Source organism: Castor canadensis, chromosome 11 (assembly GCF_047511655.1).
Source record: "Castor canadensis chromosome 11, mCasCan1.hap1v2, whole genome shotgun sequence".
In the NCBI taxonomy this organism is placed as follows: Eukaryota; Metazoa; Chordata; class Mammalia; order Rodentia; family Castoridae; genus Castor; species Castor canadensis.
The window spans coordinates 140,517,115-140,532,334 of record NC_133396.1 but is presented as its reverse complement, the minus strand read 5'-3'; the positions used below and the strand labels follow the sequence as shown (position 1 = coordinate 140,532,334).

The 15,220-nt window shown below is 40.9% G+C and overlaps 1 protein-coding gene and 1 pseudogene across 4 annotated transcripts in view; one reads left to right on the top strand and one right to left on the bottom strand.

Moving 5' to 3' along the window:
* Window positions 1-15,220, top strand: part of Smyd3 (SET and MYND domain containing 3) — a 567,702-nt gene that overhangs the window by 89,120 nt on the left and 463,362 nt on the right. For all 4 annotated transcript variants that reach the window (XM_074048805.1, XM_074048803.1, XM_074048802.1 and 1 more), the window contains exon 2: window positions 9,778-9,841. In XM_074048805.1, the coding sequence (XP_073904906.1) occupies window positions 9,778-9,841 (64 nt within the window). The remainder of the gene's footprint in view (window positions 1-9,777; window positions 9,842-15,220) is intronic.
* On the bottom strand, window positions 11,040-11,140 carry LOC141414366 (U6 spliceosomal RNA; annotated as a pseudogene).

The following is a 15,220-nucleotide window of genomic DNA, read 5'->3' as shown; positions in this document are numbered from 1 at the left end:
CACCCTAAATGAGCTGATTTCTGGTGGCTCTCTGTCTCTTTTCCTGAACTTCTCTTGATCTTTTTACATATTTTTACATCACAGTCACTTGCATTAAGGGTGTTTTAAGAGCAGCAAATAGTGCAGTGAGCACTTCCTCTCAAGTCAGATAGCGTCCAGACTCATTTATCACTACTGCACTCCTAGCCCCAGAAGGCTCATCTCTCCTCAGCGGGGCTCAGTTTCCCTTGTTCTCTCCCCTTGCCCTCCTGCGGGTCCTGTAGAGAGGGCTCTTAGCAGGAAACTCTGGGCCTCCTCAGGGTTGTCTGTGGATGTTCCTTCATCTTGCTCTGCTGAAGCCTGGCAACTCCTGCGGAAAACACTTCCCACCCTTCCAGCGTGGCTGTTCTTCCTCCTATCCTGAGCCTTGGGGTGTAAGTCTGTCCAGCTCCTCTGAAGCATCTGCCATCACATTTCTCATCGCCTCACCTTCCAGTAGTTGTGACCCTCCTTGTCTCTGCTCTTCCGTCTTCCGCATTCTCAGGGAACCGAGCGTCGTGCTAACTGTCTGTGCCCACCCTGGCTGCTTTCCCAAGGGGCTTGCTCTAGAAAGTGCTACTCTGATCCTCACTTGCATGGTTACCCCTCTCATCCTTAGTTACCGTACTGCAGGCATCTAGCCTGGCCCCCAACACCACGCAATCGGCGCTTAGCAAGCACTGCTGCTGTTGCCGCCCTTTTGCTTCTGTTCTGGCATCACCCATGCTTGAGAGCCAGGACTGTGTCATCCTGATCATGGTGTCCCCAGAACCTGCCGCCCTCTGTGGAACAAAAAGATCCCTGACACTGAAGAAGGGCCCAGTGAAAGAAAGAGCAGCCACCAGGCAAGGGACATGACATTCAGAACACCCAGCCTTGGGTCACATCGAAAGTTCCCATTGAAAATGCCATGGGATTTAAAAGAGCTTTGGTGTAATGACATTTCAAAAATGACTTTCTTTCTTATTTTCTCTTGGGGAAAATAGATGCTTTAATTTATTGCTGTTGGGATTCTTTTAGTTTAGTCAAGGTTGATCAATTACAAATTTGTATCTTTTGAGGATTATCACAAATGAGCTATAATTAGAAGATTGCTTTTTAGTGATATGGTTAGCTTACCTGAGAAGAGTTATCTTATCTGGGTTGAAAAATTTTCATAGTATCCTAATGGGTAGGTGAATAAAGAAGTTGGTGTGTTCAGCTTGTCACAGCGGTATTCAATGCCACTGTGTTACCTTTAACTCTGTTTTATGGGATAAGAAAAAAACATATGAAATTTTCCATTTGTTTGGATGGGGATGTTGACTGTCCAAAACTCAAGTTGCTTGACAGTGTTCCCCAAACACCAGGTAGTTGTTACAGTGTTCATATTTGATTGGTTTGAGGCTATGATGTAATTACTATTTAACTGTACATCCATGATTATTTCAACAAATAACCTCTATTTGTACCTAATCATTTTTGTCCTAATAATTTTTCAAATTTAGATATATGAAGGACCTGAAAATAATGGGGGCAATATTCCAAGTGATATAAATACTTAAAGGTTATAAGATTCTGGATTATTAGAATGGCTAAACTGTTTAATAAATAACTTCTACCTAGTACTGAAATATTTCAAGTGATATCTAGAAACTTTTTGTGAATTTGCTATAAAAAATCTTAAAATAATAAGTGTGATGATAAGAGTAACACACACATAAAATACTATATGCATGTGCAGGTTAAATATGTTCTGCAGTGCTGGGGAGCAAAGCCAGTGCCTTGTGCTCGACCACTGAGCCCCATCCACCCCAAGCGTACTGCTGAGCACTTCCCAGAACCGGCCAGCGTGCCCTTACTTTACATGGCTGTTTTCTGCGGGACTAGGGTTTGCGCCGAGGGCTTTGAGCTTACAAAGCAGGCCCTGTAATGCTTGAGCTGCACCTCTAGTCCCTGTTGCTCTGGTTAATTTAGAGATGGGGGCTCTTGAACTTTTTGCTCAGGCTGGCCTTGAACTGCGATCCTCCTGACCTCAGTTTCCCAGATAGCTGGGATTACAGGTGTGAGCTGCTGATGCCTAAATGGTTTTATTTAATTCTTGTTACAGATGTGTAATGGTGATACAGGTTAAGTATCCCTCATCTGAAATCTTTGAGACTGGAAATATTTCGTATGCAGGAGTGTTTTTTGTGGGGGGAGGGGTTAGAGTATTGCATATACTACCAGTGGAGCATCCCTAAATCTGAAGATAGGAAACACTCTACATGCTAATGTTTTTGAGTGTCTTGTTGGCACTCTAAAAGGTTCTGATTTCTGAACATTTTAGATTTTGGGTTTTTGGATAAGGGATGCTTGACCTGTTCTGTTATTTATTCTCACTTTACTTCAGTGGTTTAGAGAGGGTAAATGTTTGGTATCACACAGCTACTAACTGATAAACCAAAATTCAATTGCAGGTCAATATGGCTATTGTGTGAATGATTTAACCTCTGTGTTAAATTCTCTTGGGAGCCTTGCTGAGACAGCCCAGGAGAAATTAATTTCCAAAGCACACACTCAACAAAGGAAATGCAAAAAAAACTAAGTACAAATGAGTGAGACAAGCAGGTGAGACAAGCAGGCAGTTCACACAGAGACCGGGAATGGTGAATGACTGACTGCTTGCCAGCACACCCAGTGAAAGCCCAGCCACACGGCTGACTGAGAGTTCGTAGGACGAACACCAGGAATTGATCAGGTATAGATTTAAGGTGCCCCTTGCTGTCCTCCTGTGGGGGTATAAATTGCTACAGTTACTGGGAAATTGCTCAAGTGTGCGTTCTCACCACTCTGCAGTTCCAGGAGTTACATTCTCTAAGGCACTGGAATTTAAACAGGGTCTGGTGACCTCTGGGGTCCCCAAGGTTCAGGAATCTTGTATAAACTTTTCATGGGTGGATGTGGTGGTGCATGCCTGTAATCCCAGCTACTTGGGAGGAAGAGCTCACAGTTTGAGGACAGCCAGGGAAGAAAAAGTACTGAGGCCCAAATGTAGTTAGTAAGTTGGGTGTGGTGTTGTATGCTTGTAATCTTAGCTATGTGTGAGGTGTGAACAGGAGAACTTCGGCTCAGGCTGACATGGACAAAAACCAAGACTCTGTTTGAAAACTAACTAAAGTGAAAAGGGCTGGGGACGTGGCTCAGGTGATAGAGTGCCTGTCTAGCAAGAGCAAGGCCTTTAGTTCACACTCCAGTACCACCAAAACAACACTCAAACAAGCCAGCAAACAATGGTCCTCACTCAGAAACCTGTCTTCTAAACGATAGTTCGGTGCTGCCTGCCTTTCACCCCGATTCTATCTTGAGTGTAGAGTGGTGTTGTCTACAAGCTCCATCACCACATATTGAACCCAGAAACCACTGAGACTGCGTCTGCCTTCTGTCAAGCCAGATGTTAGAGAGAAGGGCAAGTAGGAAAACAGTACCATGGCCTCACTACTTATTTTTCAGGAAATGAAGTTATTTTTCATCAGAATGTGTATGTTAACATGTAATGAGATTGTTTTGATGAGTTAATATTTTCAAAATGTCTTCATTTTAATCTCTGTTAAATGTCAATAGATATAACCTATGTAAATAAAACCTCTTTGGAATACTTCAGTAATTTTTTAAGTCTCAACTAAGAACAGAACCATTTTTGGAAACCATTACATTTGTGTGCATTTTGAGTAAGTGTTCCTGGAGGATTGTTACAATACTTGAATCATTGTAGTCAACCCTCACATTCATGTTCATCCATCAGGACAGGGCTCAGCTCTGTCAGCATGGAATGGTAAAATAAGTTGTGATTCAAATTCACATTAAAATTTATTTTAAAATTAAGATAAAATGCATATGTTTACATATATACATATTTGTATCTGAATTAGAATATATCTGGGAGACATTCTTTACTTGTGCAAAGTAAGATGGATTTTTTTTTTTGGTGGCACTGGGGTTTGAACTCAGGGCCTCACACTTGCTAGGCAGATGCTGTATTACTTGAGCCACTCCGCCAGCCCCAAGATGGACGTACTTATGTCTTTGTGTATTTAAATACATAATAGAATTAACTGCAAAGTTTATCAAGAATCAGATTTCAGCCACTTCAGATGATTGCTCATCCATTGCCCTTAACCATAGCAGGCAGAAGTGAGCTTGAGGTGGGACCACTCCTTCACCTACCTGGCTGTCGGTGCACAGAGCACCCTCGGTGTGGTGTTTGAGGAGCACAGCAACTTTCGTGGAGACGGGGAGTGCCACTTGGCTACTTCTTTTTACATACATTTCCATTGTCGTGGCTTGGCTTATTTATCTCATCCAACAATTGAGCTGGCTCTCTGATGCAACAGTCTTTCTGTGTGGTGACATATAGCTTCAGACTGTCTGCAGACAGTCAAAATGGATCAAAAAGGTCTCACTAGAAGCACAGTTGATTCTTGTTATTCTCAGTAGTTATGTGTAAATAAGTCACCTTGAAAACAGAATTAGCCGAACTGACTGTTGTCCCTAGGAGCTATACAGGAGTAGGTTCCAGAAAGCCTTTGATCACAAGGTGTTTGTACACTGATCAGTATGTGACCTTGTTATGTATGTTTCTGTTTGAAGATACCTTACGTAGTTGATCTGTTCGCATTGAATTTGTGGCCAACAGCAGTGTAACTCGTGCTGAATGAAGCTTATCTTGTGCACTTGTCTTCTCTCCAAGACACGTGGCAGCGTTCTCAGGCTTAGTAGCACTACACAGCAGTGTAGCACGGTGCCTGGGGCCATTGGCACCAGCAAAAATGAGAAAAATGTGGCACTCAGTCGACTGTGAAAAGGATACTTCACAGTTTGGAAGCTGAGACAGGAAGGCAGTGTCACCTTGTTTGACCTCAGATGGAAACATAATACATTGTGCGGGTCTATTTTTTTGCCTGTCTACACATGTCCATAACTGACTGCAGAAATGCTACACTTACAGAATTAGGGGACAGGTAAAATTTAGTGAGTATGTGTGTAGTTTAGCCTTCTTTCACTATGATAAAATAACTGGAGAGTTAATGTATTAAAAGAGAAGGTTGCTTCAGCCTGTAGTTTAGGAAGTCCCAGTCCATGACTGTCCCGGTATCTTGGTCTTGTGGCAGGACAGCACATCATGGCAGAATAAAACCTCTTGTATCATCAGCAAAGGAGAGAAGGAGAGAAGGAGAGACCAGGGTCCCACTGTCCCATTGTGGGCCTCTCCTTAGGGCCTGATGTCCCATAGATTCTACCACCTCCTGGTAGTGCCACCCTGGGACCGAGCCTTTAACAAAGGGGCCTTTGTGGGACTCAGGATCCAGGCTATGTATAGCATAGCCTGGTGAGTTTGCAGCTATGGAGTCTGGAAGACTGAGAGCTGTATCCCTTTCCTAGTCATCTGGCCTGTTCTTATGCAGCCAGTGGCTGTGGACAATATGATCTCTCACAGTTCACTCAGCTGTGATTCATTCCCATGCCTCTGGCAGTCTTCCTCCCTGAAATCAAGATGTCCTTGTCAATTTAAAAAAAGTGGTGTTTTGACCCACTACAAATCAGAGCAAAAGTTAATAGAAAAGAATAATGAAGTTTTGCTTTATGTGGCTGAATTCTAAGTCAAAGCAAACGATAAAACATGAAGCATCAGATGAAGTAGACATGTCTGTTCAGAAAGAAGTGTTACCCAGTTCCACGTGGCAAAACCTCATCTTCCTCTTGTGAAATGGTTGCTCTGTTCATGTTGTGGAAGACATTGAGTCTAGAAACCTTAGTCTTTTGTGTGTAGTGTGACGACACTGATGTTGTTATTCCAAATTGCCAACTTCAGATGCCATTAAAAACTAAGAAATGTTTCACTTGATAATATCAATGTAGAAAAAGCCATTTAGAATTGAATTCAATTAGTAAAGTATAACTTAACTGAAAATTTATGTAAACAAAGTACGTATTTATGCTGACAGCTCCATACATTGGAAGTTGTAATTAAAGCTGGTCCTTCTATCTGTCTCTCTTTTTCTTTCTCTCTGTTCCCTGTTTCAGACTAAAAACATGTTAAGATTTTAAAATAAAACATACTTTCTTTTCACTCATTTTTAATTTCTTTTTTTCTTGGCAGTACTAGAATTTGAACTCAGGGTCTTACACTTAATAGGCATTCACTCTGCCATCTTCAGTCATTTTTATGTTTGTCTGATGGAATTTAAACAGTCTTGTTTAAGAAAGTTGGAAAATTAAAAAAGGAAAACTAGAGGGGAAATTCATGGCATTTCATCTCACTCCAGGAGAAATTCAATCATAAATTGAAAAAAAGTTAATTTTATGAAGTATGTATAATGTAAAACTCCTTTCACCATTTAACTAGGTATTATTATTGTTGCAGTGTTCATGATCAAACCTATGGCCTTGACCATGCTAGGCAAGCACTGTACTACTGAGTTACTTCCTCAGTCTCTATTTTTATTTTTAACATTAGTATAATTTTAAGGGTATATATATATATATATATATATATATATATATATATATATACACACGCACACACATATGTAAAATATATATATTTTTTTCTCTCTCTTTTTGGTAGTACTGGATTGAACTCAGGGCCTTACACTGGCTAGGCAGGTGTTCTACCAGTCAAACCATTTTGACAGCCTCTCTAAGATTTTTTAATAAACTTAAATGTCATTTCATTCTTCAGACAAGAGTGATTTGTGATTTCTTTTTCGTTTACTTTCGGGAGGACTCCTGCAACTTACAGTTGACGTAGTCGAGGAGTGTAGGTTGGTGGTAGAGCGCTTGCCTGGTGTGTGTGAGCCCCTAGGTACCATCCCCAGCAATGCAAAAAAAAAAAAAAAAGAAAAAGTAATATATTTAACTATAAAAAGAAGAGGACATTATTGAAAGCAGGGAAAATAGGAAGCTGCTTCCCTGCTGCTGAGATGAGGAGACGGCTGTAATTACTGAGTTTCCTTTTTTGTTTTCTCATCATTGAAACTAGTATAGAAACATGGTGCTGATAGCTTCATTTTCAGACTGGAGGAAGAATGATAGATAAGTCACTCAGAGAGGCAGAAACGGTTCCTGAATCTGGACACAATGTCTTTCATTTTGCAGGCGTAAGAATAGAAATGGATTGATGGAAATATTGATCAGACACTTCACGCTGTCTTCAGAATTTTACCTCTCGTACTTTGACTATTTATGCTGTGTGATATTTGAGTAGCAGTACTTCTGTACTTAAATGGAATTTGATTTCACAGTGAGAATTTTTCTTCCTGATGTTTCAAGATTTGGGGAAAATGGAACACTCTTAGAAGATCCAGGTTGTGTTATGAGAGGAGGCTGAAGGATTCCTATCTACAGACCCAGGTGGTGTGGTTGGAAAAGCCCCTCTCCTGCAGCTCATTTTGGTCATAGGTTTCTTAAGTCTGCCTGGAGAATGAGCCAAATGCCAAATGTACCAGCTTTCAATTACTAGCTATCAAAGTGACCTGGAACCTGTACAGCCTCATAGCAGAATGTGCTTAAAGCAGGAGACTGTAGATATAAAGAGGGAAGTTTAAGTTTGGGTGCTTGTAAAGATGGGAATATGCTCTTTCTTCCTAATGGACATGGCCTTGTTTGCATAAAGTGAGCAGAATGCAGGAGTGGCCATCACCTTTTAGTATCAGTGAAGGTTTAACAGTCTCCGTGAGTTCAAATCCACCAACGAAACCTTCAAAAACATTTTTACTACTTCCAAGTTAGAGCTCTTAAGAGAGACCACTTCAAAGTCTGTCATTCCTACTGAATTAAAAATAACAGTATTAAGAATGTCAGTGCTTGTGTAGTGAGCAGTGAAACTCAGGATGGTAGGCAGAGTTTGAAATTAGCGTCAAGTGCCATTGGGCACATGTGGATAAAAAGATGACACTAGTGGATTGTCTGGGTGACATGAGTGGAAACACCTACGTTTGTGGCATGGGTGGATTTTGCTATCTTGGCAGCCATGGAGGAGACATACAAGAAGCTTTGTTTTTCTGATGTGGCACAGGAACACGTTGGACATGCCCCTGGCAGTGTCAGCCTGCGCTTGGGTGGATGCTCTGCTCACCCTGTGTGACCTCATCTCACGAGGCCACCAGAGCTCACAGGAGTAATGGCTCCTGCCTACTTCCCAGAGGACGCGGAGACCCAGAGAGCTTCACGGCCGCATACGAGGAGGGGGGAGTTTGCACTACAGCATGTGAACCCAAACTGCTGAAGGGTTTCCCTTACCTTCCCCAAAACAGTCCTGCCATCTCTTGTGTTTCCACTGTACCCATGGCAAAGTGACTTTTCCTTCATCTGAACTTGGTGCTATGCAGCCTGTGCTGCTTTGTACTCTAAGCGTGTGTTGCATGTGGATATCCATCTGACCTTGACTGTGACTGCCTGGAGCAGATGTGCATCCCTCCTCTCAGTTGTGCACTAGCAGCCTGCACGGTTCCATGGTTTTATTATTCATATGTGCATACAAGGCTTGGGTCATTTCTCCCCCCTGCTCCCTCCTCCTCCCTTACCACTCACTCCGCCCCCTCCCTTTTCCCCCACCCCCTCGATACCCAGCAGAAACTATTTTGCCCTTATTTCTAATTTTGTTGTAGAGAGAGTATAAGCAATAATAGGAAGGAACAAGGGTTTTTGCTGGTTGAGATAAGGATAGTTATACAGGGCATTGACTCGCATTGATTTCCTGTGCGTGGGTGTTACCTTCTAGGTTAATTCTTTTTGATCTCACCTTTTCTCTAGTTCCTGGTCCCCTTCTTCTATTGGCCTCAGTTGCTTTTAAGGATCTGTTTTAGTTTCTCTGCGTTAAGGGCAACAAATGCTAGCTAGTTTTTTAGGTGTCTTACCTATCTTCACCCCTCCCTTGTGTGCTCTCGCTTTTATCTTGTGATCAAAGTTCAATCCCCTTGTTGTGTTTGCCCTTGATCTAATGTCCACATATGAGGGAGAACATACGAGTTTTGGTCTTTTGGGCCAGGTGACCTCACTCAGAATGATGTTCTCCAATTCCATCCATTTACCAGTGAATGATAACATTTCGTTCTTCATGGCTGCATAGAATTCCACTGTGTATAGATACCACATTTTCTTAATCCGTTCGTCAGTGGTGGGGCATCTTGGCTGTTTCCATAACTTGGCTATCACCCCAGGCTTTGTGCACAAGATGTACAGGAAATATAAATGAATCTTACGTTTCTACCTGCTCTCCTCCCGGACATACCTCAGATATACCTGCAGATATCACAAAATCAGAAGATGTCTGAAGTCAAAACACTTCTGTTCCCCAGAATGCCTGATAAGGGTACCCAACCTGAACTTTCACGTAGCGGGTGTACTGGATTTAAAAATTCATAAGGAGAGATTAATGTCTCTATGAAATGAAGTTTTTTGTCTAAATGGAATTTCTGCATATTAATTAAATTTATGTTAAAACAGTGGTGGTGGTGGTTAAACAAAACATGAATGTTCTTAATGCTGCTGCTTAAAAATGGTTGAAATGTTAAATTTAATGTGTATCTCATACACAGTTTAACAAAGAGCACTAATGGTTATGTAAACCTCACACTGAAGGTGGAAGCAGAGGTTCACCCGTGTGACATCTGCAGGGTAAAGGATGGACATACAGAGTGGGCAGAGCGTGGCTTCAATATGTTCACTTCTGCTTTCTTTCTCCCACTGTGTTTGTGTCTTACTCATTTCCTGACGTGGACCTTGTCTTTTTTTAAACAGGAAGGAAAAGCTGATGCGATGTTCTCAATGCCGAGTTGCCAAATACTGCAGTGCCAAGTGTCAGGTAAGACCACACCTATGCCTCAGCAAGGCTTCACGCCCTCGGCTCTGTCCTCCACTGAACCTGTTCATGGGTTTCTCTTTTCCTTTCCTTTCTATTCCTTTCCTTCCCTTCCCCTATTTTTCCCTCTTCCTTTCCTTTTCCTTCCTTCCTTCTTTCTCTTATCCCCTACTCCCTCCCCCTTTCCTTCCTTCCAACAATATTTAAATTATTTTTCCTTCAATTTTAAAATTAGTATATATGCAGGTTGAATATGCGAAATGATTGGCACCAGAAGTGTTTCAGATTTTAGATTTTTTACATTTTGAAATGTTTGCAAAGATTTTACTCGTTGAGCCTTCCTAACTCAAAATCTGATTTTAGAGCATTTCAGATTTTAGATTGATGAGGCTTAATTAGTGTAATGGTAAAAATTATGTGTGTGTGTGTGTGCGCGCGCGCGTGCACATGATTTCTGCAGTGTTTTATGGTAGAAGGGCATGTTGGAGGAACACTGCTCAACTCATGGCCATATGAAGCAGAGAGAGAAGAAAGAGAAAAAGTGGGGAGAGGGGAGAAAAAAGGAGGGAGAAATAAGATATACTCCAGTGACCTTCTTCCTTCAAATAGGCCCCACCTCCCGCTAGCCCAGTTAGCCCTGAACTCATGAGCAGACAGATGCATGGATGAAGTTAGTGCCTTATGATCTAGTCATGTCTCAGTAGCACTGCCAGTAGGACCAAGCCTGTAACACGTTAGTCTTTGGGGGATGTTTCAGATCCAAACCATAGCACCACTGTCAATTTTTGTGCAAATATATTTGAATATCTAGCTCCCATATTTACAAAAAAATAGATATGGGATACTCTGGCACAAATTCTTCTGTCCCTTGACTTTCTTTTATACTTAGTAATCTGTTTAGAGGAGCATTTTGTACCATCCGTGTATTCCATTGTATAGACACACTGTAGTCCTTAATGAATGTTTGCAGTTTTTTCTGTATTCTGTCTTGCTGTTAATGCACCCAGCATCCTTTTTTTGCACATTTTTCACACTTGTGAAAATTAATTATAGGATAAATTCCTACTTGTATTATTATTTTTTTGGCAGTGCTAGGGTTTGAACTCAGGGCCTCTGCTTGTTAGGCACTCACTGTACCACTTGGGCCACTCTACCTACCAGCTGTTTTTGCTTTGGTTTTTTTTGAGTTAGGGTCTTGCTTAAAAATGTGGAGTGCTTCACGAATTTGCTTGTCATTCTAGTGGAGGGGCCCTGTGAAGCTTCTCTGTCCTTCAGTTTTAGGGTGTGTGCTGACATGAGCTCCCCACATGTATTTTTTGATAGAAGAATATATGCAGTTTGAATTCTCAGAGATAATGCTAAATTGCTTTCCAAGAGATTAAGTTAATTTATAACAAATACTGTTGTTAATATATTTGGAATTCTTTAAAGGATTAGTAACATTCAGCATGACCTTTACTCTAAATTCGATGATTAATTATTTAATAAGAAATATAATTATGTTCTAATGAATTATACCATATTAAAAAATCTAATGGGAAGTTTTGTGTCTGTGTCACTTGCCCCCCCCCCCCCCACTGCAGGTCCTTGTTTGTGTGTATACATACACACACCTGTGTAGAGTTCCTTCTTCTAAATGCAGGCCATGCTTATCTGAGGGATTGTCTGATATCATCCCTTCTCCTGTGAAAGAAATTTCTTCAGAATGCAAATCAAAGGCTCCTAATGGAAAGTTAAATGTACACAAATATTAGGGGCTCCAGGCTTTTGTGCCAGTGCTGCTATCTTCTAGTTAAGTTCTCTTGGGGAAAATGTGAACTTTGTTTGGCCTAGTTTCTGAATCTGTGATGATAATAAGAGGTGATGCTTCTTAGACGTCTGCTATGTGCTCGGCACTATTGTATTCCATTCAATTTTATAAGAGTCTTAGAAGAATTAGGTACGATTACTGTGGTCATTTTACCAGTAAGAAAACTGAGGCCAGAGAAGAAAGCAACTTTCCAAATACCCGAGGGGGAGGCTCTTGGATTTGGGAACCAGGTCGTGCAACTCCCAGTTTTTAGCTGATCTTCTAAATATTCATTTTATTCTTTTTCTAACATTCTGATTAGGTCCAGTTTTCCATTGTCTGTTATATCATTCTGTTGTTTCTTGGCTTATTGATTGATTGATTGATTGATTATGGTGCTGGGGATAGAACCCAGGGCCATGTGCATCCTGTGTAAGTGCTTGCCACTGAGCTGCACACCTGGCCCTATTTGTGGCTACACTCTATCCCCAACGAATGCAAAGTAGAAGATTTAAAAATAGTGATGGAAAAGTTTCACACTTTCCTAATAAAAATAAGATAGGAAATGTAAAAATAACTGAATTACTTTCGTGTCATTCTGTAAACCAAATATTCTGTCAAAGTAAGATCCTAAATTTATATAAGAGCATTACAACCATAACCAAACAGAAAAGGAAGCTGACTTGTGCTTTGTTTGTAAGATAGATCCCTGGATGCTGTTCTGTGGTGGCATTTGACTTCTTTTATTCATGTGAAACTGGCCACGTTTCCCAGTATGCTAGATCAAGCAGATTGCGTATTTAGCCAGTGGATTATATATTATTTAACACACGTCTTTTAGATAAACTTTCTTTCTGATCTCAGTGGCCTAAACATTTGCTTTTATTTTCCCCTGGTTTTATGAGCATTTTTTCTCCAAGGCTACTTTCTCTTCTTGCAATACCAGGGACAAAAAGTGATTATCTGTTTAGAGTGAGTGGAGGGAGTTTGGTAAAAGATATGTCATTTTGATTCATTGTAGTTTGTATTTTTTTTTTTTACTACATACATTAGCTGTTTACTGAAGCATCAATAATAATGTCACTGTCAGATATGCTGTGGGAGGTATGGGAAAATAGCTGGTAAGATGAACTCCTGAATAACAGTGTGTATGGGGTGGGTGAGTTCATGTGGGTAAGACATGGGAGTCAAAGGTTAGCCAGAAGCATGCATTTAAACTGCCCTATTTATCTCAGTCTTAAGATACAGCACTAAACATTTTGACCATTGTGGGTCCTGAGAAAGCAGCACAAAGCTAAGCTGACACACTGAGCTATGGATGATAATGAGCAGGAGTCAAGAGCAAGCTGAGTGGAAATTGACAGAGAGAATGTGACTTTGTAGCGTAAAATTGATGACATGGATACCCAAGGGGAAATGACTTTGCCTCCTAACTTGGCCTCTGATGTGTGGGGCTATGGCATCAGCTAGTCCAGAGGTTGGGGTGTTTCAGGGTGTAATATGTCCCTTGTGCCCATAGAAAGGCATCATTGCTGTCAGTATTCACATTTCATTTTTAAACACAGGCGATACAGATACATATTTTCATTATGAAATTAACACAGGGTCATACCGAGGAAAAAGTAAAAGTATTTCTCTAGCCCCTTTTCCTACTTCTATTTTCTAGAGGTCATCTCTGTGTGTCTTTTTGTACATTTAGGATACTCACCCAACTGTTAACTCCATGCTTCATGTATTGTCAATCTGTCTATTTCTGTCTTTATGTTTGTCTGTTTTTCTCTCATCTCTCTCTTCCCTCCCTAACTCCTCCTTTTCCCCTCCCTCCCGCCCTCTTCCCTTTCTTTCTGTTGCTGTGCACAGTATTGCTTCTGATACTGACAAATATTTTGTCATCAGCAGCTTTGTATTTCTGTCCATTCCTTATTGTGAGATATCTACCATATAATTTCATAATGGGGGAACCAGTCTTATTAAACAGAACATCCCAGATGATTGTGAGATTGAGAGGAGGAACAGGCTAAGTTTTCTTATGAAAAAGCATACTCAAAATAAAAAATGGTAGTGTTACTGGAACTGGTGACATTCCAGGAAGGAGGTCTCCAAAAGAGAGGAGGCCTCAGCCTGGCCCTTGGGTACCCAGTTCATGATGTGGTCGCAAAAAAGAAGTAGAGATCAAAAAAGGTTATTAATACAACAAAGCAGAGATAGTGCACAACCCAGTCATGGGTGCAGACTATCTGAGTACAGGTGCAACAATTCTCTAACATCAGGGGTGTTTATGGTGAAAAGTGGGTTGGGGGTTTGACTCAAATTCAACTTAGGAACAGTGCTCATGGTATATTTTATCATTTTTGCTGTCGCACTATTCTGTCAACTGGACCTAGAGACTTCAAGGTTGGCCTGCACGTCAAATTTGACATAGATGTCTGAACATCCCTTTAACAAAGTGTGGGTCCTGCCACATGGTCCCTTCAGAGTATTTCTTTGTAGATTTTTTTTTGGGCCCAGAGGAGTTATTTTCCCAGGACAAGCTGCCCTTGCTCAGTTCTCAGGGTGCGCTAATTTTTTTTGGGCAAGTGGACAATGTCAGAGAGAGTGAGCTGCTCTTTCCCTCTTTTTAGTAAATATTGCAGTTTGTTGAATGGGTGTGAGCCTTAAAGCAGAGAGCAGTGTCTATATGTTCATGAGGACAGTGCTTATTTGCAAATTCCTGGCTGCTGTTCCCATGCCTCCACTTCCCTGATCTGTCCTGCCTCAGTAGCAGTATCGATAGCAAGGAAACCAATGTCAAGCAGACTCACCAAGTAATATTTCACCTCTTCTAGACTTGAATCATAATGTGTACATTTCTAATTGAATTAATTGCTGTGCAATATATATAGCCAGGTTCTGCTTCAAATTATAGTTTATATTCTTTATAAACAACTGTATCAGCAAGGAGAGGGTCTCCTTTATGTTGAGAATTTTAGACTTTAAGTATGTGAATCAGGTTTGTGGGTTTACATTTTACACTTAAATATAGAATGATTTGATCCTTCCTTCCTTCCTTCCACTGTCCCTGCCTCCCTCCCTTTTTCCCTCCCTCCCTGTTTGAACTCATAGCTTTGCCCTTGCTTCGCCCTTTAGCCACACCCCATCTCGGTTTGATTAATATTTGATGGGTGAAAATGAATCTGACATTAGTAAGCATTTAACAGTGTGACTTAAGTTGTTTTCTGGCATACCTCCCCAAAGTGGTGCTAATGAAGAAAGCCAAATCTTCTGTTTGTTTCATGAGTAGTTCTGTGCCAGGCCTCAGGCCGATAGGATATGCACTGAATTTTTATTTCTTTATCCACGTGGACAATCTTTCTTATTGGCATTCAAGGTGGTTGTTGACATGGCTGTACTAATACTAATCATATCTGTTACTGCTTTCTGTTTCTTCTCTGTGCTTGCTCTTCTTACTTATATCTCTCACTATTTTCTGCCTCTTGTGTTTTGCTTGAGGATTTTTATTTCAAATGACTCCATTTTCTCTCCTTAACTGTTGTTAATGGTAGTCTAGATTTTGCAATGTACATTTACAATTAATCCAAACCTACTTTCAAATA